The 19,418-nt window shown below is 47.4% G+C and overlaps 1 protein-coding gene across 3 annotated transcripts in view; it reads left to right on the plus strand.

The window, feature by feature from the left end:
- Positions 1–19,418, plus strand: part of PTPRG (protein tyrosine phosphatase receptor type G) — a 725,910-nt gene that overhangs the window by 604,370 nt on the left and 102,122 nt on the right. For 2 of the 3 annotated variants that reach the window (XM_060022819.1, XM_060022820.1), the window contains exons 9-12: positions 4,949–5,133; positions 8,103–8,211; positions 14,186–14,235; positions 16,375–17,137. In XM_060022819.1, the coding sequence (XP_059878802.1) occupies positions 4,949–5,133; positions 8,103–8,211; positions 14,186–14,235; positions 16,375–17,137 (1,107 nt within the window). The remainder of the gene's footprint in view (positions 1–4,948; positions 5,134–8,102; positions 8,212–14,185; positions 14,236–16,374; positions 17,138–19,418) is intronic. The other variant, XM_060022821.1, reaches the window with a different exon arrangement.

Here is a 19,418-nt window from a genome sequence, read left to right on the forward strand (position 1 = left end):
ATTCTGGTTGACCCACTGCATTCTCTGTGATCGTGACCCCAGCTCTGTGAGGAGGTTATTATTACCTGTACTAGCCACCCATTTTACAGATGAGAACACAAGGGTCCATAGGAGTCTGGCTCCAAAGCCCACCTTTTATTATGAGCTCTTCTAAACTGTCCCTTCTGTGATGTACCACAGTGCTGCTTTTGTCTGTGATACTTGGAATCTAGGGGGAGGTTTTGTTGGAAAGAAGGGTGTGCATCCCTGAAAAAGCCGGCAAAGTTTGGAAGCACAAGGCCCGAGTTCTTTGGAGGGTGTCTGGTCATCTCCCCTCCCCCAGGGGCATGATGAGCACGTTGAGGGAGGGGGCCGAGGGGCCCGGGGAGCACAGGGGAGACCTCGGCGGGGAAGCCAGAGCTTCAGGGAGACTGGGTGTGGGCTGGCCACAGAGGAGTCGGTGAGGTCAGAGACGTGGAAGGGGTCATGTCACATGGGACCTGTGGGCCAGGGCAAGCAAGGCCAAGGGGTCGATTCCGTCCACTCAGGGCACCGTTCGTTCAGCCCAAGTTTACAGGGAGCCCACGGTGTGCTAGGCTCTGATTTAGTACCGAGGACAGTGTAGCAAACAAGACAGAAAGTGTGCAGCCTCGTGGAGCTTACATTCTAGTAGGGGAGTGTGATTGCCCATTACAGACAGTCCATGAGGTCAGCAGTGTCACGCCACGTAGTACTGAGCGCAGGAAGATCTCAGCTCTGCAGGGGAGGGAGCCTCTCAGGCTGTGTGAGGGGCAGAATACGGCACAAACAACACAAAGGCAGTCGGTAAACGTGATTCAAACAAAGGCTTGGCCTCCCTTTAGCTTCTACGTCTGGAATCACCAAACCACTGATCCACAGGCCAAAACTCTCCCACCAGCACCTCCTGTACAGCCAGGAGCTGAGTGTGGTGTCTCTATGTTAAAAAGTTGAAAAAAATGAAAAGAAGAAAGTTTCATGACACGTGGAAATGGTATGAAATGGCAACGCAGGGTCCATAACCAGTTTCATTGCAGCAGAGCCACGCCCATCATGTCCGGATGACCTCAGCTGCTTCTGTGCTTCATAGGCAGAGCTGCGTAGCTGTGACAGAGACCATATGGCCGGCAAAGCCAAGCACACTTACTGTCCTGCCCTTTACAGAACAAGTGTGCCAACCCCTGTCCTAGGTCCTCCTTGTAATCTGCAAATGCTTCTTCCAAATCTGGCCCAGAAAACTCCACCGTCTCAGGGAAGTGAAGAGCAGAGGGGAATTTTCTTTTCCACCTGCTCTTCCCTTAAGCCGAGATGGGCGAGCCTCAGCCTCCAAGCCTCTGGCCCAGTGCTCCCACGTGTAGCCTCAGACAAGTGTGGATCTTTGAAGGCCCCTCAGTTACAGAATTCCCCACCCCCGCCCCGGCAGGCTGTCCAGTGGTGAAGACTGTACGCTCCTGCTGCAGGGGGCATGGTTCGATCCCCGGTCAGGGAACTAAGATCCCGCATGCTGCACAGCGTGGCCCAAAAAAAGGTGGTCCTGTTAGAGTGAGGCCAGGCCGTCCTCCTTTGTGAGCCTAAACCAATATTTTCTAGTCCATTGAGACAGTGGGATTCTGTACTTTCATTCAGAACAGTATTACCAAGCTCTTCTTGAAAGGCAACATATCCACGACTTAGTAAAAGACAACGAGAACAACCAATTCACTCAGGGCCATAATGCGTTGTATCCCACTTATATCAGATTGCATGTATGTGTTTTTACACATGCATGAAGATGTTGGATCCCCAGAAAGTTAACAGTGGTTGTCTCTGGATACTGGGATTTCGGGTGATTTTTTAAAACTTTCTTCTTCTTACTTTTTTGGATGACTTGGATTCTTTTTAAAAACATTAACATGAATCATCTTAATGAGCAAAGAAAAAGCCAGCTATTTTTATTTCAAAGAATAAATAAGAAGAATGGTTGCATCCGCATGTGGGTGATAGGATTATTTATGTGGTTATGATGTAACTGTTAAGAGATACATGCATCCCCCCCGTACGGCTCACCCCTAATTGGAGCAGGGGAGTGATGGCTTCAGAATGAAGGAGATAAGTAAAAACATAGGGGGAGGTGAGAAAAGATGTAAAAGTCAGAAAATCTGACATGTCATCAATGGAAGGACACGAGCTTCCGAGTATATAAATCTCCTTGGTTCATTATTGGTACTTGGAAAGATGGGAGTGTAGATCTTTCCCCATTCCTCCCCCTTCCCAGCCCCGCCCTCTTGAGAAACTAAACCACTGAGACGTTGGGGCATTTTAAAATGGTATGTGAGCGCCACCTAGTGTCAGCACTCTGTCATTTCACCCCCCGTCTCTGTGGGAGCCTTAACATCACATTCTTTCTTTGATGTCCCTGCTCCGGTGGCATTTGCGCAGCAGGCAGCGAAATGCCTCCCGGGGTTCTGCAGGGCAGTGGGGATGCCTCATTAATTTATCCCTTCCTTCTTGTCTCAGTTGCACAAAGCGAATCTGTCCGACTGAAGCAGGGTTTGGCAGTCGAAGAGCCAAAGGCTGCCTCCCTGTCAAAACCAATCTCCGCTTTTCTCCATCAGCCAGCTGCTTAGAGCTGGGTCCCTGCTTCTCTGGCAGGAAAGCCATCCTCCCCAGGGCTGCCTTGGGCTTGGGGCTCTTGAGGAGCAAATAGGGGACTCTGGCTCGTGGTGGGCTGCATGGCTTGGAGACGGGCTCCTGGGAGAACCCAGAACCAAGCCCCACATCCCCTGGCCCGTCCCCTCCAGGGCTGCTCCCCTGCTGCCCCCCAAACCCCAGCATCGTCCTCTCTGCGTCCCTCGCCCTCATGCCTCTCCTTGTCCAACGCATCGCCAGGCTTTGCCTCTATCTGCTCTAGAACCTGCTGTTCTCTCCTAGGTAGACAAGCACCCAGCCGTCTGCAGCACCTCCTGACAGGCCTCTCTGCTCCTCTCTTAGCCCCTCTGGGCTCTTCTTTGCTCACCTGAAGCTCCAGGGAGCTTTGTAAAGTGCACACCTGCCTGCGTCGTTCTCTGGTTCACATCCTTCCCGTGGCTTCGGAGTACTGTAGGGTAAAAGCCAGAATTTTCATCTGGGCCTGAGAGGCTTCCCGCTCCACTGGCCTCCCTTGATCCAGCCCCACTGCCTTCCTTTGGGCCCCTCAGGCCTTCTCCCTGCTGAGGTCCCTTGGCCGGCCTCCCCTCTTCTCCTGACCCCCACGTAGTGAATCTCCACGCAGTTCTCAGTTGGATGCACCTGCCTCTAAAGAGTCTTCCCTGGACCCTGTAGCATGAATCAAGTCTCCCTAGAAAGTGCTTGGAAAGTACAGCGTTCCTCTCCTCCCCTCCGCCCATCCCATCCTGGTGTGTGACAGTAGCTGCACACATGTCATTCTTTGATGAATTCCCATCTCCCCCTTTAGACCTGTAGTTCTCAGGGGTGTTTGCCCCCCCCCCAGGGACATTTGGCGATACCTGGGGACATTTTTGGTTGTTTTAACTTGGGGGGAATGCTACCGGCATCTAGTGGGTAGAGGCCCAGGATGTTGCTAAACATCCTACAGTGCACGTGACAGCCCCCAAGAGCAAAGAGTCTTCTGGCCCAAGAGGCCAGTGCTGCTGAGGTTGAGAAACCCTGCTTCAGAATGGAAGCCCTGTGCGGGCAGGAACCAAGGCCCCTGGGAAAGTGCACATCTGGAGGGCCAAAATGTGGCTGTTAACGGCTGACTTGATACTCCCAGCTCTGAAATGGGTTTGTTAGTAGATAGATATAGAGCCGCCACCTTCCTTCAAACCTGCCGGCCACAAGGAATAAACAGGGGAATTAGCCTGGCTTTTCCTTTGCCCTCCATCAGGATAGTTACATAGAGTTCTGCTGGTCCAGAGAAAGTCGTCCTGGTTTTTTGTGCGTTTGCTTTAAAATTATTTAAAGTCTCATTTTGCATCGTATTTGTTTATACTGTGATCTATTTACAATAAAATGTCACCTACAATTTTAGTTAGCTGGAACATTCCACATGTCAGGTGGCCTGGCTTCTAAAAAAATTCATTGTGGAAGAAGAGGCCAGATGAGAATGCTAGATTAAAAGAAGTTAAAGCATTATAATACTGAATGTGACATGTCATGTGGGCGGGGAAAGGGTTATATAAATAATCTTTTGGAGAGAGTTGGGGAAATTTGAATAGGGATGATGTAAATGTCAGATAATATCAAGTTAGTGTTCATTTTCTTAGGTATGACCGTAGTCAGCTTGGGCTGCTGTAACAAATAGCATAGACTGGGTGTCTTACAAACAACAGAAGTTTATTTCTCACCGCTCTGGAGGCTGGGAGGTCTAAGATCAAGGTGCTGGTAGACTCACTGGCTGGTGAGGACTTGCTCCCTGGTTCACAGACAGCCGTCTTCTCACTATGTCCTCACGTGGCAGAAGGGGTGAGGGAGCTTTCTGGGGCCTCTTATGAGGACATTAATCCCACCCATGAGGGCTCCACCGCCATGATCTAATTGTCTCCCCAAGTTCGATGCCCTAATACCATCCCATTGGGCATTAGGTTTCAACACATGAATTTGGGGGGCACACAGACCCTTAGACATTGCCATTATAGAGGAGAATGTCCTTATTCTTAGGAGATACAGACCTGAGTTGAAGGAGTGAAGTTCAGAATGTCTGCAACTTGCTTTCAGTGACACAGCAGGGAAGCATGTGTGCGTGCGTGCGTGTGTGCATGTGTGTGTGTGTGCGTGTGTGTGTGTGTGTAGAAAGAGAAGGGGGGAGGGAGAACGGGTGTGGCAAAATGTTAGCAGCCGGTGGATCCCGGCGATGGGGGCGTGGGTGTTCCCCGTCCTACTGTGTCAGCCTTTCGAGGTTGCAGTCTTGAGGAACACGGGGCGTGTATGTATGTGGTGCCACGAGGCCCTGAGCTTGGCCATGTGTCTTCAGTCTGCAGCTCTCCGCCCGTCCACATGAAGGTGCAGCCCCTGAACCAGACAGCACTGCAGGTGTCCTGGAGTCAGCCGGAGACCATCTACCACCCGCCCATCATGAACTACATGATCTCCTACAGCTGGACCAAGAACGAGGATGAGAAGGAGAAGACGTTCACGAAGGACAGCGACAAGGACTTGGTAACACCTCCCTGTTCTGAGTCAGGCTGTCTGTAGCAATGGGAGGGGCCCCTGCGCATCTCTCTGGCGTGCTTTGACCTGTGGCATCCCAGCCCTACGCTGCCTGCTGAGGACGGGTGCCACCGGGGTGAACCGGGGCTGGAGCCTGCCCGGGCTCCATTCCGCCTTTATACCTGATGGCTCTACCACCAGGAAAAGTTAATTTCTTTGTAACTCGGCCCTTCAAAACTGACTGCTTTTTCTTTCATTATTTTAAAAAAAAAAAAAAAAAGTCCGAAAGCCTCCACGAAGCGCTTGTCATCTGCTAGCGTTGCTGTAAATGTTAGGTGAGTTCTGCAGTTGTAGAGCAGGGCCTAGCACAGAGCGAGCACTGGGTCAGTACTGGCTCTTATTACCATGGCAGCTGTCGCCCCCACCCTCCTCCCCACACCATTGCAGCTTTCCGAAGTCCCCACCACTCCCTTCTGTCACATTTCATCTGCCTCATACATTCCAACCTGCTAGACCCCAGTGACCACGGAATTTTTAGCCACCGCTCTCAGACTCTCAGACGCTGTAATACCTGACCTCACTTTGAGCTACGCATGCCCAATCCAGCTGCTCATCTTAAATGTGCATACATATTTAGTGGCCAGTCCCCACCAAGGCCCTTCAGAACAGACGTTTGCAGAAGCCATCTTCTTCCCCTGGAAAAGCAATCCCTCCAACAAGCGCTGCTCTTTACATCTTTGCAGGGAAACTCAAAGTGACACATTTGGGTTTGAAAGCCTGGCGTTTATTGTTAATCAAAAGAAGTCTTTGGGATAATGAAGCCCATAATTGTATATGCACATGGAAAACGTAATAGCACTGAGTGGGATCCTTAATGACTGTTAGCACGTTGTTTCCTCCCCGTACAGAGTCCCCGGGGCCCATTCAATCAGTGATAGAATAATACTTTTCGTATTCCTTTAGATGAAGATTCTTTTACTTCATTTCCATTTATGTTTTCAATTTCCCCACTAGACATTGTTATCTGGGTCACATTAGGGAATGATGAGCTTCATGAAATCGGAGAGGAATCTATTGAAAGGTACCCAAGGTTATGATGTGTTTTAACCTTTGTCACGACGGGAAGTCCGTGAGGGATGTTTCTCTGAACTAAGGTGGCTTGCATTAATCAGCAGAAACTATCTAGGCGCTTATTTGGTTTCTTATTCTAAGTGGAAAATAATTAAACATGCAGAGATGAATAGATAACCGGCTTGGAGTGAATTCTAATAAATCCCTGCATAGATGGAGCAAAGCTATTGCTCTGAACAGAAGACGGGGCTGGAGGTTTAGAGTATGAGGCATAAATGAGTTTCAGAGAAAGAGAGAGCTGTAGAGAAAAACGTGCTTTGACAGCAAGTTCTTTTTTTATAAGAATTTCTAGGGGTGATTATTTTCTTTGGGGACACACAAAATTAATTGATTCCTCAAGAAGTTGAGAGTGCTGACTTAGTGGCAGCAAAGCTATCCTCCAACTTAGGGTTCACGTGGCCCAGAAACCTAAAAGTCATACTGAACATTTTCCCGGCATTCTGCAGCATCCACGTCTCTCTCTCACGCCCTCACTGCCGACCTGTGGGACAGGTGTTACTGCCTCCTTTTTCCAAAAGAGAGAAATGAGGCTGAAAGTGAAATAACTTGACCCCAACCTCCTCCTCTCACCAGGAATCCATTTGCTAGGCAACAGATAGCAGGTGTGGGCACAATAACATTTTAATGCCTCTTCAGAGGTTTTCAGTAGCTACACTGGGAAAAACCCACTCAGTGGTTACGCTCCCAGAGCTGCTTTCTGGACTTGGCCCACAATGCGATGACAAGACATTTCATCCATTAGGGAGTCTTTGAAAATCAGTTGCTTTTGTTGTTTGTTTCTTCAGGAAGCGAGCCCTGCCGGCTTTTTAGGTAATTCCATTTTCTGATTTTTAAAAGACTTTTGGAATAAAGCTTTGAGGAATGGGGGTCTGGATTTGGCTTGTGATGTTGGGACCAGGGGTTGGGAAATTTTTTTCTAGAAAGGGTCAGACAGTTAAGATTTTAGGCTTTAAGGGCTGTATGGCCTCTGTGGGCAGCTACTCAACTCTGCCGTCAAAGGGTGAAAGCTGCCATAGCAACAGGTAAATGAATGGGCGTGGCTGTGTGCCAACAAAACTTTATTTACAAAAAACAGACAGCGGGCCAGCTTTGGGCTGTGGGCCGTCGCTTGCCGCCCCTGTGTTAGACTGGGGGTGTACTTTCCATTTCGTGGTGTGGACTACCTACGAACAAGGCTTGCCCAGCCTTTGTTGTACAGCACTCACAAGAGCCCTGTGAGGGAAATATTACTCTGTCCGTTTAACAGTTAAAGGGAGCAGAGGCCAAAAGACATTGAGCAACTGACTCGGAATCACACAGCTGGTGAGTGGTGTGACACAGGTAGATCTCCTGTCCTCTGACCTCTAGTCAGGTGTTCTAGCATCGTGCCCCATATCTTCTAAGGTCAAGGTACAACAATGCCTTTAAACTGCAAAGAAACAGAGATTTTGTTGTGTCTGCGCTAATCTCTGCATGGCCCTGGAAATTCAGTACACCTGATAATTCTAGAGGCTGTCTAGGGTAAATCATTATCGTTTCTAAGGTAGAGTAGTCCCAGCCTCGTGAGTATAAAGAGGGCTGAAGACACGTTCCAAGCCCGCGTCAAGTATCTGAGCCAAGACGACTTTTTGTTCTCTCACCCTACACATTTCCATGTCAAAAACAGATTCCCAGGTGAGGTTATCTCTGAAAGCTCATTTTTCTCAAGGTGAGCCTTTGGTCAGTGAGGAAACATGTTTGTCCTGCTTTGCCTTGGTACCCAGAAACCTACAGGCAACACTTAACATTCTCTTAGGTTTGGCTTTCAAATGTAAAGTGTGCTCTGGCCTTCCAAACCAGGTCACTGCCTGTTCTTTCCTCCCCTGCAGAAAGCCACCATTAGCCCTGTCTCACCTGACAGCCTTTACCTGTTCCGGGTCCAGGCCGTGTGTCGCAATGACATGAGGAGTGACTTCAGCCAGACCATGCTCTTCCAAGGTGAGGAGCCGCCCTTCCTGTCTGCCCTGCATCCCCCGGGTCCCTTCTCCCTTTGGGCTTTGTCTTTTTTCCCGTTCAGGTGCTTGGACACAAGAATACAAACCTGGCCTCAGCATCAGTGTGGGGTTTGCAATAACGCCTGAAAAGCCTGGGGAATTTAGGCCCGTCTTTTTGGTTGGGGGTTTCACAGGCCAGAAGAGGGGAAGAAGAATGAAGTGTTGATTATTTTTTTAATTACTGTTATGTTCCAACTGTGGGGAACCAAGTATTTGTCTAATACTGTGTCAGATCACAGAATCACCTCCTAGTCGTGTGGAGGAATATCGTCTTTGGATTTCTAACATGATTCAGTTAGCTGATTTAGGGTCTAGTGGAAAGTTTCAGACCAGCACTAGGGTGAGCCTAGAGGAGCACTCACTTTGGTGCAGAATTCAAAGGAGCTCTTAAAAACTCTGTCATCAAGATACATTGTATTTCAATGGAATATATTTTTATATATATATATATATATATATATATATATATATATTTGGCTGTGTTGGGTCTTTGTGGTGGTGCGCACGCTTCTCACTGCAGTGGCTTCTCTTGTTGAGGAGCACAGGCTCTAGGTGCACGGGCTTCAGTAGTTGCAGCATGCGGGCTCCATAGTTGTGGCTCGCGGGCTCTAGAGTGCAGTCTCAGTAGTTGTGGCGCACGGGCTTAGTTGCTTCGCGGCATGTGGGATCTTCCCGGACCAGGGCTCAAGCCCGTGTCCCCTGCATTGACAGGCAGATTCTTAACCACTGCGCCACCAGGGAAGCCCAATGGAATATTTTTTTAAAAGCAAAATCAATGCAAAAGGTTCTTGAACAAAATATCGAACTTTTGCATAAAGACAGGATCCACTCTGTCTTACTTGCCCCGACCTAATCCCAGTCCTGGTTTCAATAAAACTTTGTTGACAAAAATTGGCAGCCAGCCAGTGGGGCATAGTTTGCAGACCTGGTTTGGTGAGGGGCGCTAAGACCAGCATGAAGGGAGCAACCAGGACATTGGGCTTTGCTCTGCCGGTCTGATGCCCTCCCTGGTAAGGTTCTTTACTTCCTGAATCCTCAGTTTCTGAGACACCTACACACCAGGCCAGGGATTCTTAACTTTCGCGAGTCATGTATCTGATGAAGACTTTGGACACTTTCTCTAGAAAAATGCCAGAATTTTGCGTATTACAGCTTTAGGGGCCCCATAAAACCTGTAGGCTGTGGACCAGCTTCATTGTCTGGAATCCTGTGAGCAATGCACATTCATGGGCCCCTCTCAGACTAATGGTCTCAGAATCTCAGAGGGCGGGGCCCAGGAATCTGAATTTTAACCAGATGGCTCAGGTACCAGGCATGCACATTACAGATTGAGAAGAGCTGGCTTAGAGCCAGGGCCCTGGCATGAGGGCCCCAAGGTTGAGTCCCGGCTGCCACTTAGTGTTTCTGCGACTCTGAGAATGTTGACTGGCTTCTCTAAGCTGCAATTTCACAGTCCAGAAGTGGTAGTCGTGAGAGTACCGACCTCACAGGGTCCTTGTAGAGTGACAGGGGGTGACGCATGTTAACTGATGAGCACAGTGCCTGGTACTAACTATAAATACCCCCTAAGTATGAGGTTTAATATAAAAAGTAATAAATGATGAACCCAGGATAAGAAGCCCTTCAGCTGAGAGTCCCTCCAAAGATGCCTTCTAGCTTTGCAATTTTGCATCTAGTATTGAAATATTCTTTGCTAATGTTCACATTATCTCATCCTTCCATTTAAACTAATTGAAATGAGCATGGCTGTATTTTTTCTCACAAATAAATCACACTCGCCATGTCCACCTTTGCCCTGAATGTATTGGCCCATCTGCCTGTGTTGAGGAGGGTCCGAAAGCCAAGGCCAGGTCTATGCCAGCCCAGGGGAGAGAGCACGGGAAGCCAGAGTGGAGCCCCGGATCTTCCGGCACATAAATCATAATTGGGCCTTCCATGCACTCCAGCTAGGAGCCTGGAATCCGCAGCACCGCCTTTCTTGATTAATAGGCCCCTGAGCTCGTTGGCTTCTGCACGGACTTTGAAAAATTAAATGTTTGTAATGTAATGCAATTCAAAATGGCCTTGTCAGCTGTAAATTCCAAGCACGGAATATTTAAAATGTCTGATCACGGTGACTTGAAAATGGCCAGTGTCTCCTTTGTCTGCAGACTTTCTCTGCTCAGGGGTGGACATGTGTTTGCTCGTTTTCTGTACTGGTGTTTGTCCCTGCGTGTTAACAAGCGTGTTAACAAAGGGGTACACAATGGCCTTAGCATCTTCCCTGCAGCAGTGGGCAGTGGAAAAACAAAATCTTCAGGTAAGCTAGCGTGCCTTTTCTGGTGAGCCAAGTAGGAGTTTATGAGCAGTAGAGGCCGGTGTACAAAACTGGTCAACTCTTAGGACTGAAGTTTTAAAAGGGAAGGAAATTAACTTAGGGAATTTCATGGACACCTTTGTTCAGAATAATTAGGTTTCCCAGGGATAAAGTTTACCTCTGGTTTGGGAGCATGAGGAAGCCCTGTGGAATATTTACATTATTATAGTAAATAAAGCAATATTTATGTCCTGTATAATGTAATAAATAAGTTATGTTTACCTTACTGTAGTAAATATGATAATAATGGTAATCGTTATCTGTAGAGCAGCTCCCAGTTACAGAGCGTTTGCCCATCGGTTATTTCATTTGACCTCGTGGCAACTTGTAACGCAGGTGTTATACGGAGGCGGAAATGACGTCCTGGGCAGTTGAGTAACTTGCGAAAAATCACTTGGCTACTAAGAAGAGTCCGATCTCTCATTCCAAAGCCCAATCATTTGTACACAACAACAGACCACCCCTAAAGCATAAATATTACCCTGTATCCCCGGTCTTCAACAAATGGCTAAAAAGATTGATTACTAAGTGTTCAAAAGGCTTTTTTGCAATTCTCGACAGTCATGGAAACTAGGGCCTCTTAAGCTTTTTCTTTGAGCCACAGACTCATTAGGCAGCCTGGCCCAGCCAACAGATCCTCTCTCAGAATGGTTTAAAATAAACAGGTAAAATACATAGGAAAGGAGACCAATTATGCTCAAATACGATTGTCAAAATATTTTAAACAAATTGGGAACGTAGTCATCTGTGCGCTTCTTTTATGAAAGTATTAAATGACAAGTGGTGGGTCTATTAGCGACGGTGATTTCTGAGTAGTGATGAACATAAGTGATACTCCGAAATAGCTCCAACAACTCTAAGGCAGTAGGAAGATACTCCCATTTCAATCGCAGAGTCGTAGGACGATCCTATTAAAATGCAGCTGAGATTTGGAGCTTGCGTTCCTCGTGCAAGGAAAAGCTGCATCTCCGTGACAGCTTAGTGGGGGTGCAGGTCTTTTTTTTTCCCCCGTCCCTGAAGTCCACCGGGTCGGTGGACTCCTGATCTGAAAGCTCTTGTAGAAACTTTGTAGTCACCACGGCTAGAACTGACCCCAGTGGAAATTGTTCAAGATCAGTGAAAAGCGGGCATGTTGATGGAGTGGCCGGTTTGTTGGCCTTAAATTAAGGCCTTTGTAAAGGGCAGGGAACGCAGGTCTCTTAGGGGGCTTTCTTCCTGTCTTAACAAAGGGAGGTGTGTACACCTGTCTGAGGCAGTGCAGTATCGATCCCGAAGCAACTCACTGATGGTGGGAGGTTATATTTAGTGCCAGGCAGGAACTGTTTGCTCCCTAGGCTGCCTCATTTGACCTGGTTGTATTGACATCTAGATCGGTCTGTTCTCCACATTTGTCTCTTCACCCATTTCACTTTCCAGCTGAGCGAAGTGAATATATCGTTAACTTGGGGCTCGCAGATACAGGTGCCCCGGGGCCAGACAGGGAACACATACAGATGAGGGGAGGGCCGTCAGTGGGAAATTGCAGAATGTGCCCTTCGAAAAGGGGTGACGGACACTCAGCACCGACCAAATGTTGCCCTGCAGGAAGGTGAGCTCAGTTTTGCCCAATATTGTGATTTTTCAGGGATGAGCAGGAAATTGGGATTTTTAGGTAAAAGTTGCTGTTTACAACGTTGGCAGCAAATTCTTTTTTTTTTTTTTTTTTCCAAAAAGCTTGCAGGGCAAATAAAAAAATATGTCGGGTACTTGCCCCACTTCTAGTGTAGATGAAAACTCCAGCAGGTACAAATGTTATTTATTTGGAGATTTAGCAGTTTTTTGCTAATTTTTCAGTGTCTTTTATTATAGGAAGCAAACGTTTAGTTTATGTAAGACTACTGTTTTTGAGATCAGCACAAAGAAGCAGTCTGATATATTTTTTAAGTTATACTGTTTAGCATTTCATTATTCACAATAGAGAAAAGGTGGATGCAATCTAGATGTCCATCAGCAATGAAGGGGGAAACAAAATATGGTACATACAGACAGCAGAATATTATTTGGCCTTAAAAAGGAAGGAAATTCTAACACATGGGACAGCATGGATGAATCTTGAAGACATTATGCTAAGTGACATAAGCCAGTTACAAAAAGACAAGTAAATATATATGACTCCACTTACATGAGATATATGGAGTACTAAAACTTACAGAAAGTAGAAGGATGGTTGCCAGGAGCTGCGGGTGGGGGGGGAGAGGGCAGGGGGAAGCTGGAACTTGTTTAATGGGTACACAGTTGCAGTTTTGCAAGATGGAAACATTCTGGAGATCTGTGGCACAAGGATTTAGCACAACCAAACTGTACACTTAAAAGTGTTTAAGATGGTAAGTTTTATGTGTATTTTACCAGTTAAACATTTTGTGTAGTTATATTGTTTAATACTAACACATGGGTGAACAGAACTGAAAGAAGGAAAGGACATCAGAAGGAGTAACCTGTGGCTAATATAAAAGAATCTGAGGGACCTCCCTCGTGGTCCAGCAGTAGAGAATTCGCCTTCCAATGTAGAGGACACGGGTTTGATCCCTGGTCGGGGACCTAACATCTCACATGCCGCGCGGCAACTAAGCCCGCGCTTCACATGCAGACTACAGAGCCCACGTGCCCTGGAGCCCATACGCTGCAACCAAAGATCCCACATGCCTCAACGAAGATCCCCCGTGCGGCAACAAAGACCCGACGCAGCCAAAAAAATGAATAAAATAAATAAATACTAAAAAACAATAGAATTTGACCATTTAAAGCAACAGTGGTGATGTGTTACGAGGTTTTAAAACTTAAGTATTGATAGAAATAAAATATATGACAGAACACAAAAAGTGAGTTGGGCAAATAAATTACTGTACAGTTCTTACATTTTTAAGGAGAGATAAAAGTACTCGTTTAAGGTAAACTGTAATAAGTTTAGGATGCATATTATAGTCACTGAAAGGATAATATAAGAAATTATAACCAAAAAGACAATAGTGAAGAACAATGGGATAATACAATTTCATTTATAAGCAGTTCAAAAATAGACAAAACGCTGACAGAGATCAGAGTGGTGGCGACCTTAGGGAAAGGTCATGAGGGTACCGCCTGCATGCATGCACATGCAAACCTGCTGGGGTGCTGGAGAATGTTCATATCTTAATATGGGAGGAGGGGGAGTTACACAGGTGTTTACAGAGGTAAAAATTAATTGGACTCTACACTTAAGATTTGTGCATTTTAGAGTATGTAAGTTTTACCTTACGAATAAAATAGAAAAATGATTAAAACTTCTTAAAGTTGTAAATTAATAGCTTAAGACAGGAGTCAGCAAACTGTGGCCCACAGCCCAAACCTGACCCTCTACATGTTTTTTAATGACTCACAAACTAAGAAGGGTTTTACATTTTTTGATGGTTGGAAAAAAAATCGAAAGAGGAATATTCATTTTATGACATAAAAATTATATGTATTTCAGATTTGTGTATGTAAGTGCAGTTTTGTCGAAACAACAAAGTTATATTGTTTACAGTGTAATTTCTTTGTTTCTCAGCTAATACCACTCGAATATTCCAAGGGACCAGAATTGTCAAAACAGGAGTGGTAAGTAGAGAATGTAATCGCTTTGTCGTGTCTGGTTGGTAATTTGCATGCAGTTAAAACTGTCACCACGAGGTGGCAGTATGATGTTGTCTAAATGCTCAATGTGAAGCGGTTAAAATACTGAATAAATTACATTATTCACTCTTAAAATTCAATGCATTATAAAAACAGGCTGTGCGACAGAGTTAAACCAGTAGTGTTATACTGTTATAATTTTTGTAGAGATAAAAATTCTCCATATTTTTAATTATTTATTATTTGTGGGAGCATAGGACGTAAGAGTGCAAAGGAGTAGACATGCTAAAATTGAAAGGTTGTCATTTGGGAATTCCCTGGCAGTTCAGTGGTTAGGACTCGGCGCTTTCACTCAGGGGCCCGGGTTTGATCCCTGGTTGGGGAACTAAGATCCCACAAGCCATGCAGTGCGGCTTTAAAAAAAAAAAGAAAGAAAAAAGAATGGTTGTCCTTTGCCCAGTTACATTTGCACATTTCTGGAGACTCAGTATCTAAGTTTTCCCCTTTCTAGTGCAACTAATAATCCCAATATTAATTGCAGCTTTGGTGATAACAATAAGAGCCTTTTTTTTTTTTTTTGCGGTACGCAGGCCTCTCACTGTTGTGGCCTCTCCAGTTGCGGAGCACAGGCTCCGGACGCGCAGGCTCAGCGGCCATGGTTCACAGGCCTAGCCGCTCTGTGGCATGTGGGATCCTTCCGGACCGGGGCACGAACCCGTGTCCCCTGCATCGGCAGGTGGACTCTCAACCACTGCGCCACCAGGGAAGCCCAAGAGCCTAAAATTTATTAAGCTTTTCCCAGGTTTCAGGCACAGATTATTATTTTATTTGCTCCTCAAGATTCGTGTTACTATTACTCCCATTTTATGGATGAGGAAACGGAGGCTCAGTGAGTTAATGTGCCCGGCATCTCCCAGAGAGCAGGTGAGCGATCGCGGACTCAAGCCCAGGCTGTCTGACTGCTCTGTCTGCAGTGCCTTATCTTAAGTGACACCTGGCATTTCATTAACCAACTTCAGAACTCAACATTTGCTAACTTGGTTGTTCTTCAAAAACAAACTTTTCAAACTGAAACTTGATGATACAGTGATGAAATGTGAGTTGTTCTGGCTGTATTATTTTGAACTGTATAAATGATGGGATGAAATTCTGGATTCTGCACGCCAGGTTTCAAGAACTAAAATTAAACTAATAACTCAGAGCAACACATCTTATTTTCCTAAGATACTATGTACAAATAAAATCTCACAGCCGAGCCCCAATTTAGTATGGTGGGAAGAATGAGCTGAGGTTTGGGCACAGGCAGCCACCTCTACCCCTTAACCTCTCTGCACCTCGTTTTCCTCACCTGTAAAATGGGGTGATGATCATGTGTGTCTCCAGTGTAGCTTGGGAAGGCCCAACACACAGTTGGTACTTGTTAAATAGAATTCTTATCGTTGTCATCTACATGAGCATAGATTTTGCTGTAGATAAATCCGGAGACTCTGGAAGGTACGGCGGCTGTACAGCGCCCAGCACGGGGATGCCGGCTGTAAACAGCTCCCTAAGCCTTCGGTGTAGAGCATGGCTCCTGCTTCCGAACCTGCCGCTGCAGACGTGGGCGGGCCACTGTCCCTCTGTCCGTCCCTTTCCTCACTTTAAGATGTGGAACCAGATCCTGGGGAGTGTTTCTAGACATGGGCAGTGTATTCTCCACAAGAGCCACCAGTATATACAAGACCAAGGGCTCCTGCTTCTTCCAGTGTCACCCCAACAACAGGTGGCAATCTGATGTTGCCACTTCCTTGCTTATTTGATGTTTGTCTTTCAAACAACGTGAACGCTACTTATTGTTTTGTCACTTAGCCTCCTCCCGAGCCCTGTCAGTGAAAAGTTGGGGTTGACGTGCTGGTTGCAATGTTTAAGTAATTGTAAAAACTTTTAAGAGCAGAGATGGTCATCCGTGGATCACCTCCTGTCAGCTTTGGCACCATGCTTTAGGACACCCCATGAGGAAAGTAAAAAGATGAGTAAAACCCTTGGAGGGTCATACCCAGGGCCTTGTCCCCAGTCCTGATGACTGACACTCTGCTTTCTCTTCCTCCGTCCCTTCCCCCAACCTCCCCGGGTGACCCCTTCAAGCCCACAGCATCTCCCGCCTCTTCGGCCGACATGGCCCCCATCAGCTCGGGGTCTTCCACCTGGACATCCTCTGGCATCCCCTTCTCGTTTGTTTCCATGGCAACTGGGATGGGCCCGTCTTCCAGCGGCAGCCAGGCGACGGTGGCCTCGGTGGTCACCAGCACGCTCCTCGCCGGCCTGGGCTTCAGCGGCGGCGGCATCTCCTCCTTCCCCAGCACCGTGTGGCCCACACGCCTGCCGACGGCCGCCGCGGCCAGCAAACAGGCCGGCAGACCCGTCCCGGCCACACCTGAGGCCTTGGCCTCTCCGGGCCCCGACGGTGATTCGGCGCCAACCAAGGACGGCGAGGGTGCCGAGGAGGGGGAGAAGGACGAGAAGAGTGAGAACGAGGACGGCGAGCGGGAACACGAGGAGGAGGGCGAGAAGGGCTCCGAGAAGAAGGAGAGGAACGGCGTGACCCACGCCACGCAGGCGCGGAGCGGCACTGAGCCCAGCCCCGCACCCTCGGCTCCCGGCAGAGCTGCCCAGGATGGTGGGCGTCAGACTATAGCCGGGCGTGAGCGGGACCGCACTGCCCTCCCCACCGCCCAGCCCGAGGACGCCCTGGACCCCCGCCCCGTCACCCTCACCCAAGTGCCCCCCACAGTCACAGAGGAGCATTACAGAGAGAATGATCCCAAGAGGCCTGAGATACCGTCTAAGAAGCCTATGTCCCCGGGGGACCGATTTTCTGAAGATAGCAAATTTATCACTGTTAATCCAGGTAAGTGGGCCACTCCTCACCTGAGCCTCCAAGCTGCTGTGAACAGTCCTACCCTTTAAAAAATAATTGGGGGCAGGGGATAAGGATCCAGAGAGTGCTTAATATTCCTGGAATTTTGTGTGTCTCTGGTATAAAAATGTGTTGTGTGTGTGTGTGTGTGTGTGTGTGTCTTTTTAATTCTAATAAGAATCACCTACTCTCTTATCGTTGCTGGACTGTCTTGCCTTGATACTTGGTACCTGGTAAAATCGACTTGCCTCAGAATAACTCCAAGCACTTCAACCAGGCCCTGGTAAATGAATAAAAAAGACATCGATCTTAATAAGTTTATCCTTCAAGATTTCATTCCTTATTCACTTATTGAGCACCTGTGTTTATGTACTGCCCGTTTGGTGCCAGGCCCTGGGCTGGGTGCTAACCCCGGTGAGCACGGTCCCTGTTGCTTGACGCTTACAGCGTAAAGGAGAAGACAGGGGTGGCGGCAGCTCGCCAGGGTGCACGCCGGGAAATCAGGAAGCAAGAATGTTAGAAAGCAAGCGAGCAAGTTCGCTGAAAAGCCAGAAAACGAGCTAACTGTTCAGTAAATAATAGAGGAAATAAACAGGGTGTTGTCAGAGAAAATAATCAGGAAGAGGGCAGGGAGCTTTTTGAATTAAGAAAGGCCCCTCTGGGGAAGTGACATTTACATTAAAGCTGAAAGCGTGGGGATGGGGAGAGCTGGTGTTATTAGCCCATGATCCCAGCCCGGGGAGCAGCGCTCTCGCTCTCAGAGCCCTGTTTGCTCTGTGAATTAGCGAGTTCCTGGATGGTAAGACCAGGGCATGGCTGGTGTGGCCTCCACGGGGAGCATGTGATCCCCATCATGCTGACCGAGGGCAACTTTGTGACTCTGTCATATGCTCAAATCTTTTTCATTTCTTTTTTTAAAAATATTTATTTATTTATGGCCGCTTTGGGTCTTCGTTGCTGTGCGCGGGCTTTCTCTGGTTGCAGTGAGCGGAGGCTACTCTTCGTTGCAGTGTGTGGGCTTCTCATCGTGGCTTCTGTTGTAGCGGAGCACGGGCTCTAGGCGCGTGGGCTTCAGTAGCTGTGGCACATGGGCTCAGTAGTTGTGGCTGAAAGGCTCTAGAGCACAGGCTCAGTAGTTGTGGCGCACGGGCTTAGTTGCTTCACAGCATGTGGGATCTTCCCAGACCGAGGATCGAACCCATGACCCCTGCATTGGCAGGCGGATTCTTAACCACTGTGCCACCAGGGAAGTCCACGCTCAAATCTTAATGAACCATCCTGATAGTTTCTACAAGGGAGCCCTGAGCGTGAGGGGTTGTTATTGTTGTGAGGGGTTTTCTTAATAAGAAATTCTTTCTTTTGCCAGACTACAAGATGTTTAGCAACAATTTTTTTTGCATCTAAGCTGTTGTGGAGTTATAAGAGTGCAAAAAAAAAAAAAAGCAACTGGTAAATATTTATTTGCTTTTGCACTTGTAAACATTAAAATTCATCTAAAGCTGAGACCTCGTATGTTAAGATACAACTTAGAATAAATTTTCATGTTTTGAATTACGTTCCTCCTTAAAGCTGGTATGGACTCATTTTCTGAAGTGTGGGTTTGCTATGGGCGTTGCTCACTTTTAGGGAAAAGTGCAGAGTGGCCCTCCAAGGAATTGAGTGGAGGAAATATCGAGCCACTTGTGAAGCGGTTTGAAGCTATTCCTGCATGAGCAGTGACATTCCCTCTAGGAATTGGCTGTGAAGAAGTTGGATTTCTTGCGTTTGAAGATATTGAAGAAATATTTATAGAGTACCCACTGTGTCCCAGGCACTGGACTAGGTACTGGAAGTAGACTCTAGATCTAGTCAGGCCTTGCTCTCCTGGGGTTTATGTTCTAATGGACAAGCTTGAGACTATTCCAGTAAACAACTGCATAACGTCAAGTGCTGGAGTCGGGGACAGGGACAGTATAGCATCAGATGGTCAAGGGATGGCATTTGAATGGAGACTCAGGTGGTGAGAAGGAGTTAGCTATGCCATGATCCATGAACGAGCGTTCTAGGCTGCAGGAGGGGCAGCAGGTCCAGAGACCCTAAAGTGAGAACTAATTAGGATCATCAAGGAGCCATCAGAGGGCCAGTGTGTCTAGACCGCCAAGGTGAAGGATACAGGATGAGTTCACAGACAAGCAGAGCTCAGATCAGGAAGGGGCTCATCAGCCACGCTGCGGATTTGGTTCTAACGGGTATGGAAAAGCAGTGATGGATTTCAGCAAGAGAGTCACTCATC

This window comes from Delphinus delphis, chromosome 10 (assembly GCF_949987515.2).
Source record: "Delphinus delphis chromosome 10, mDelDel1.2, whole genome shotgun sequence".
Lineage (NCBI taxonomy): Eukaryota > Metazoa > Chordata > Mammalia > Artiodactyla > Delphinidae > Delphinus > Delphinus delphis.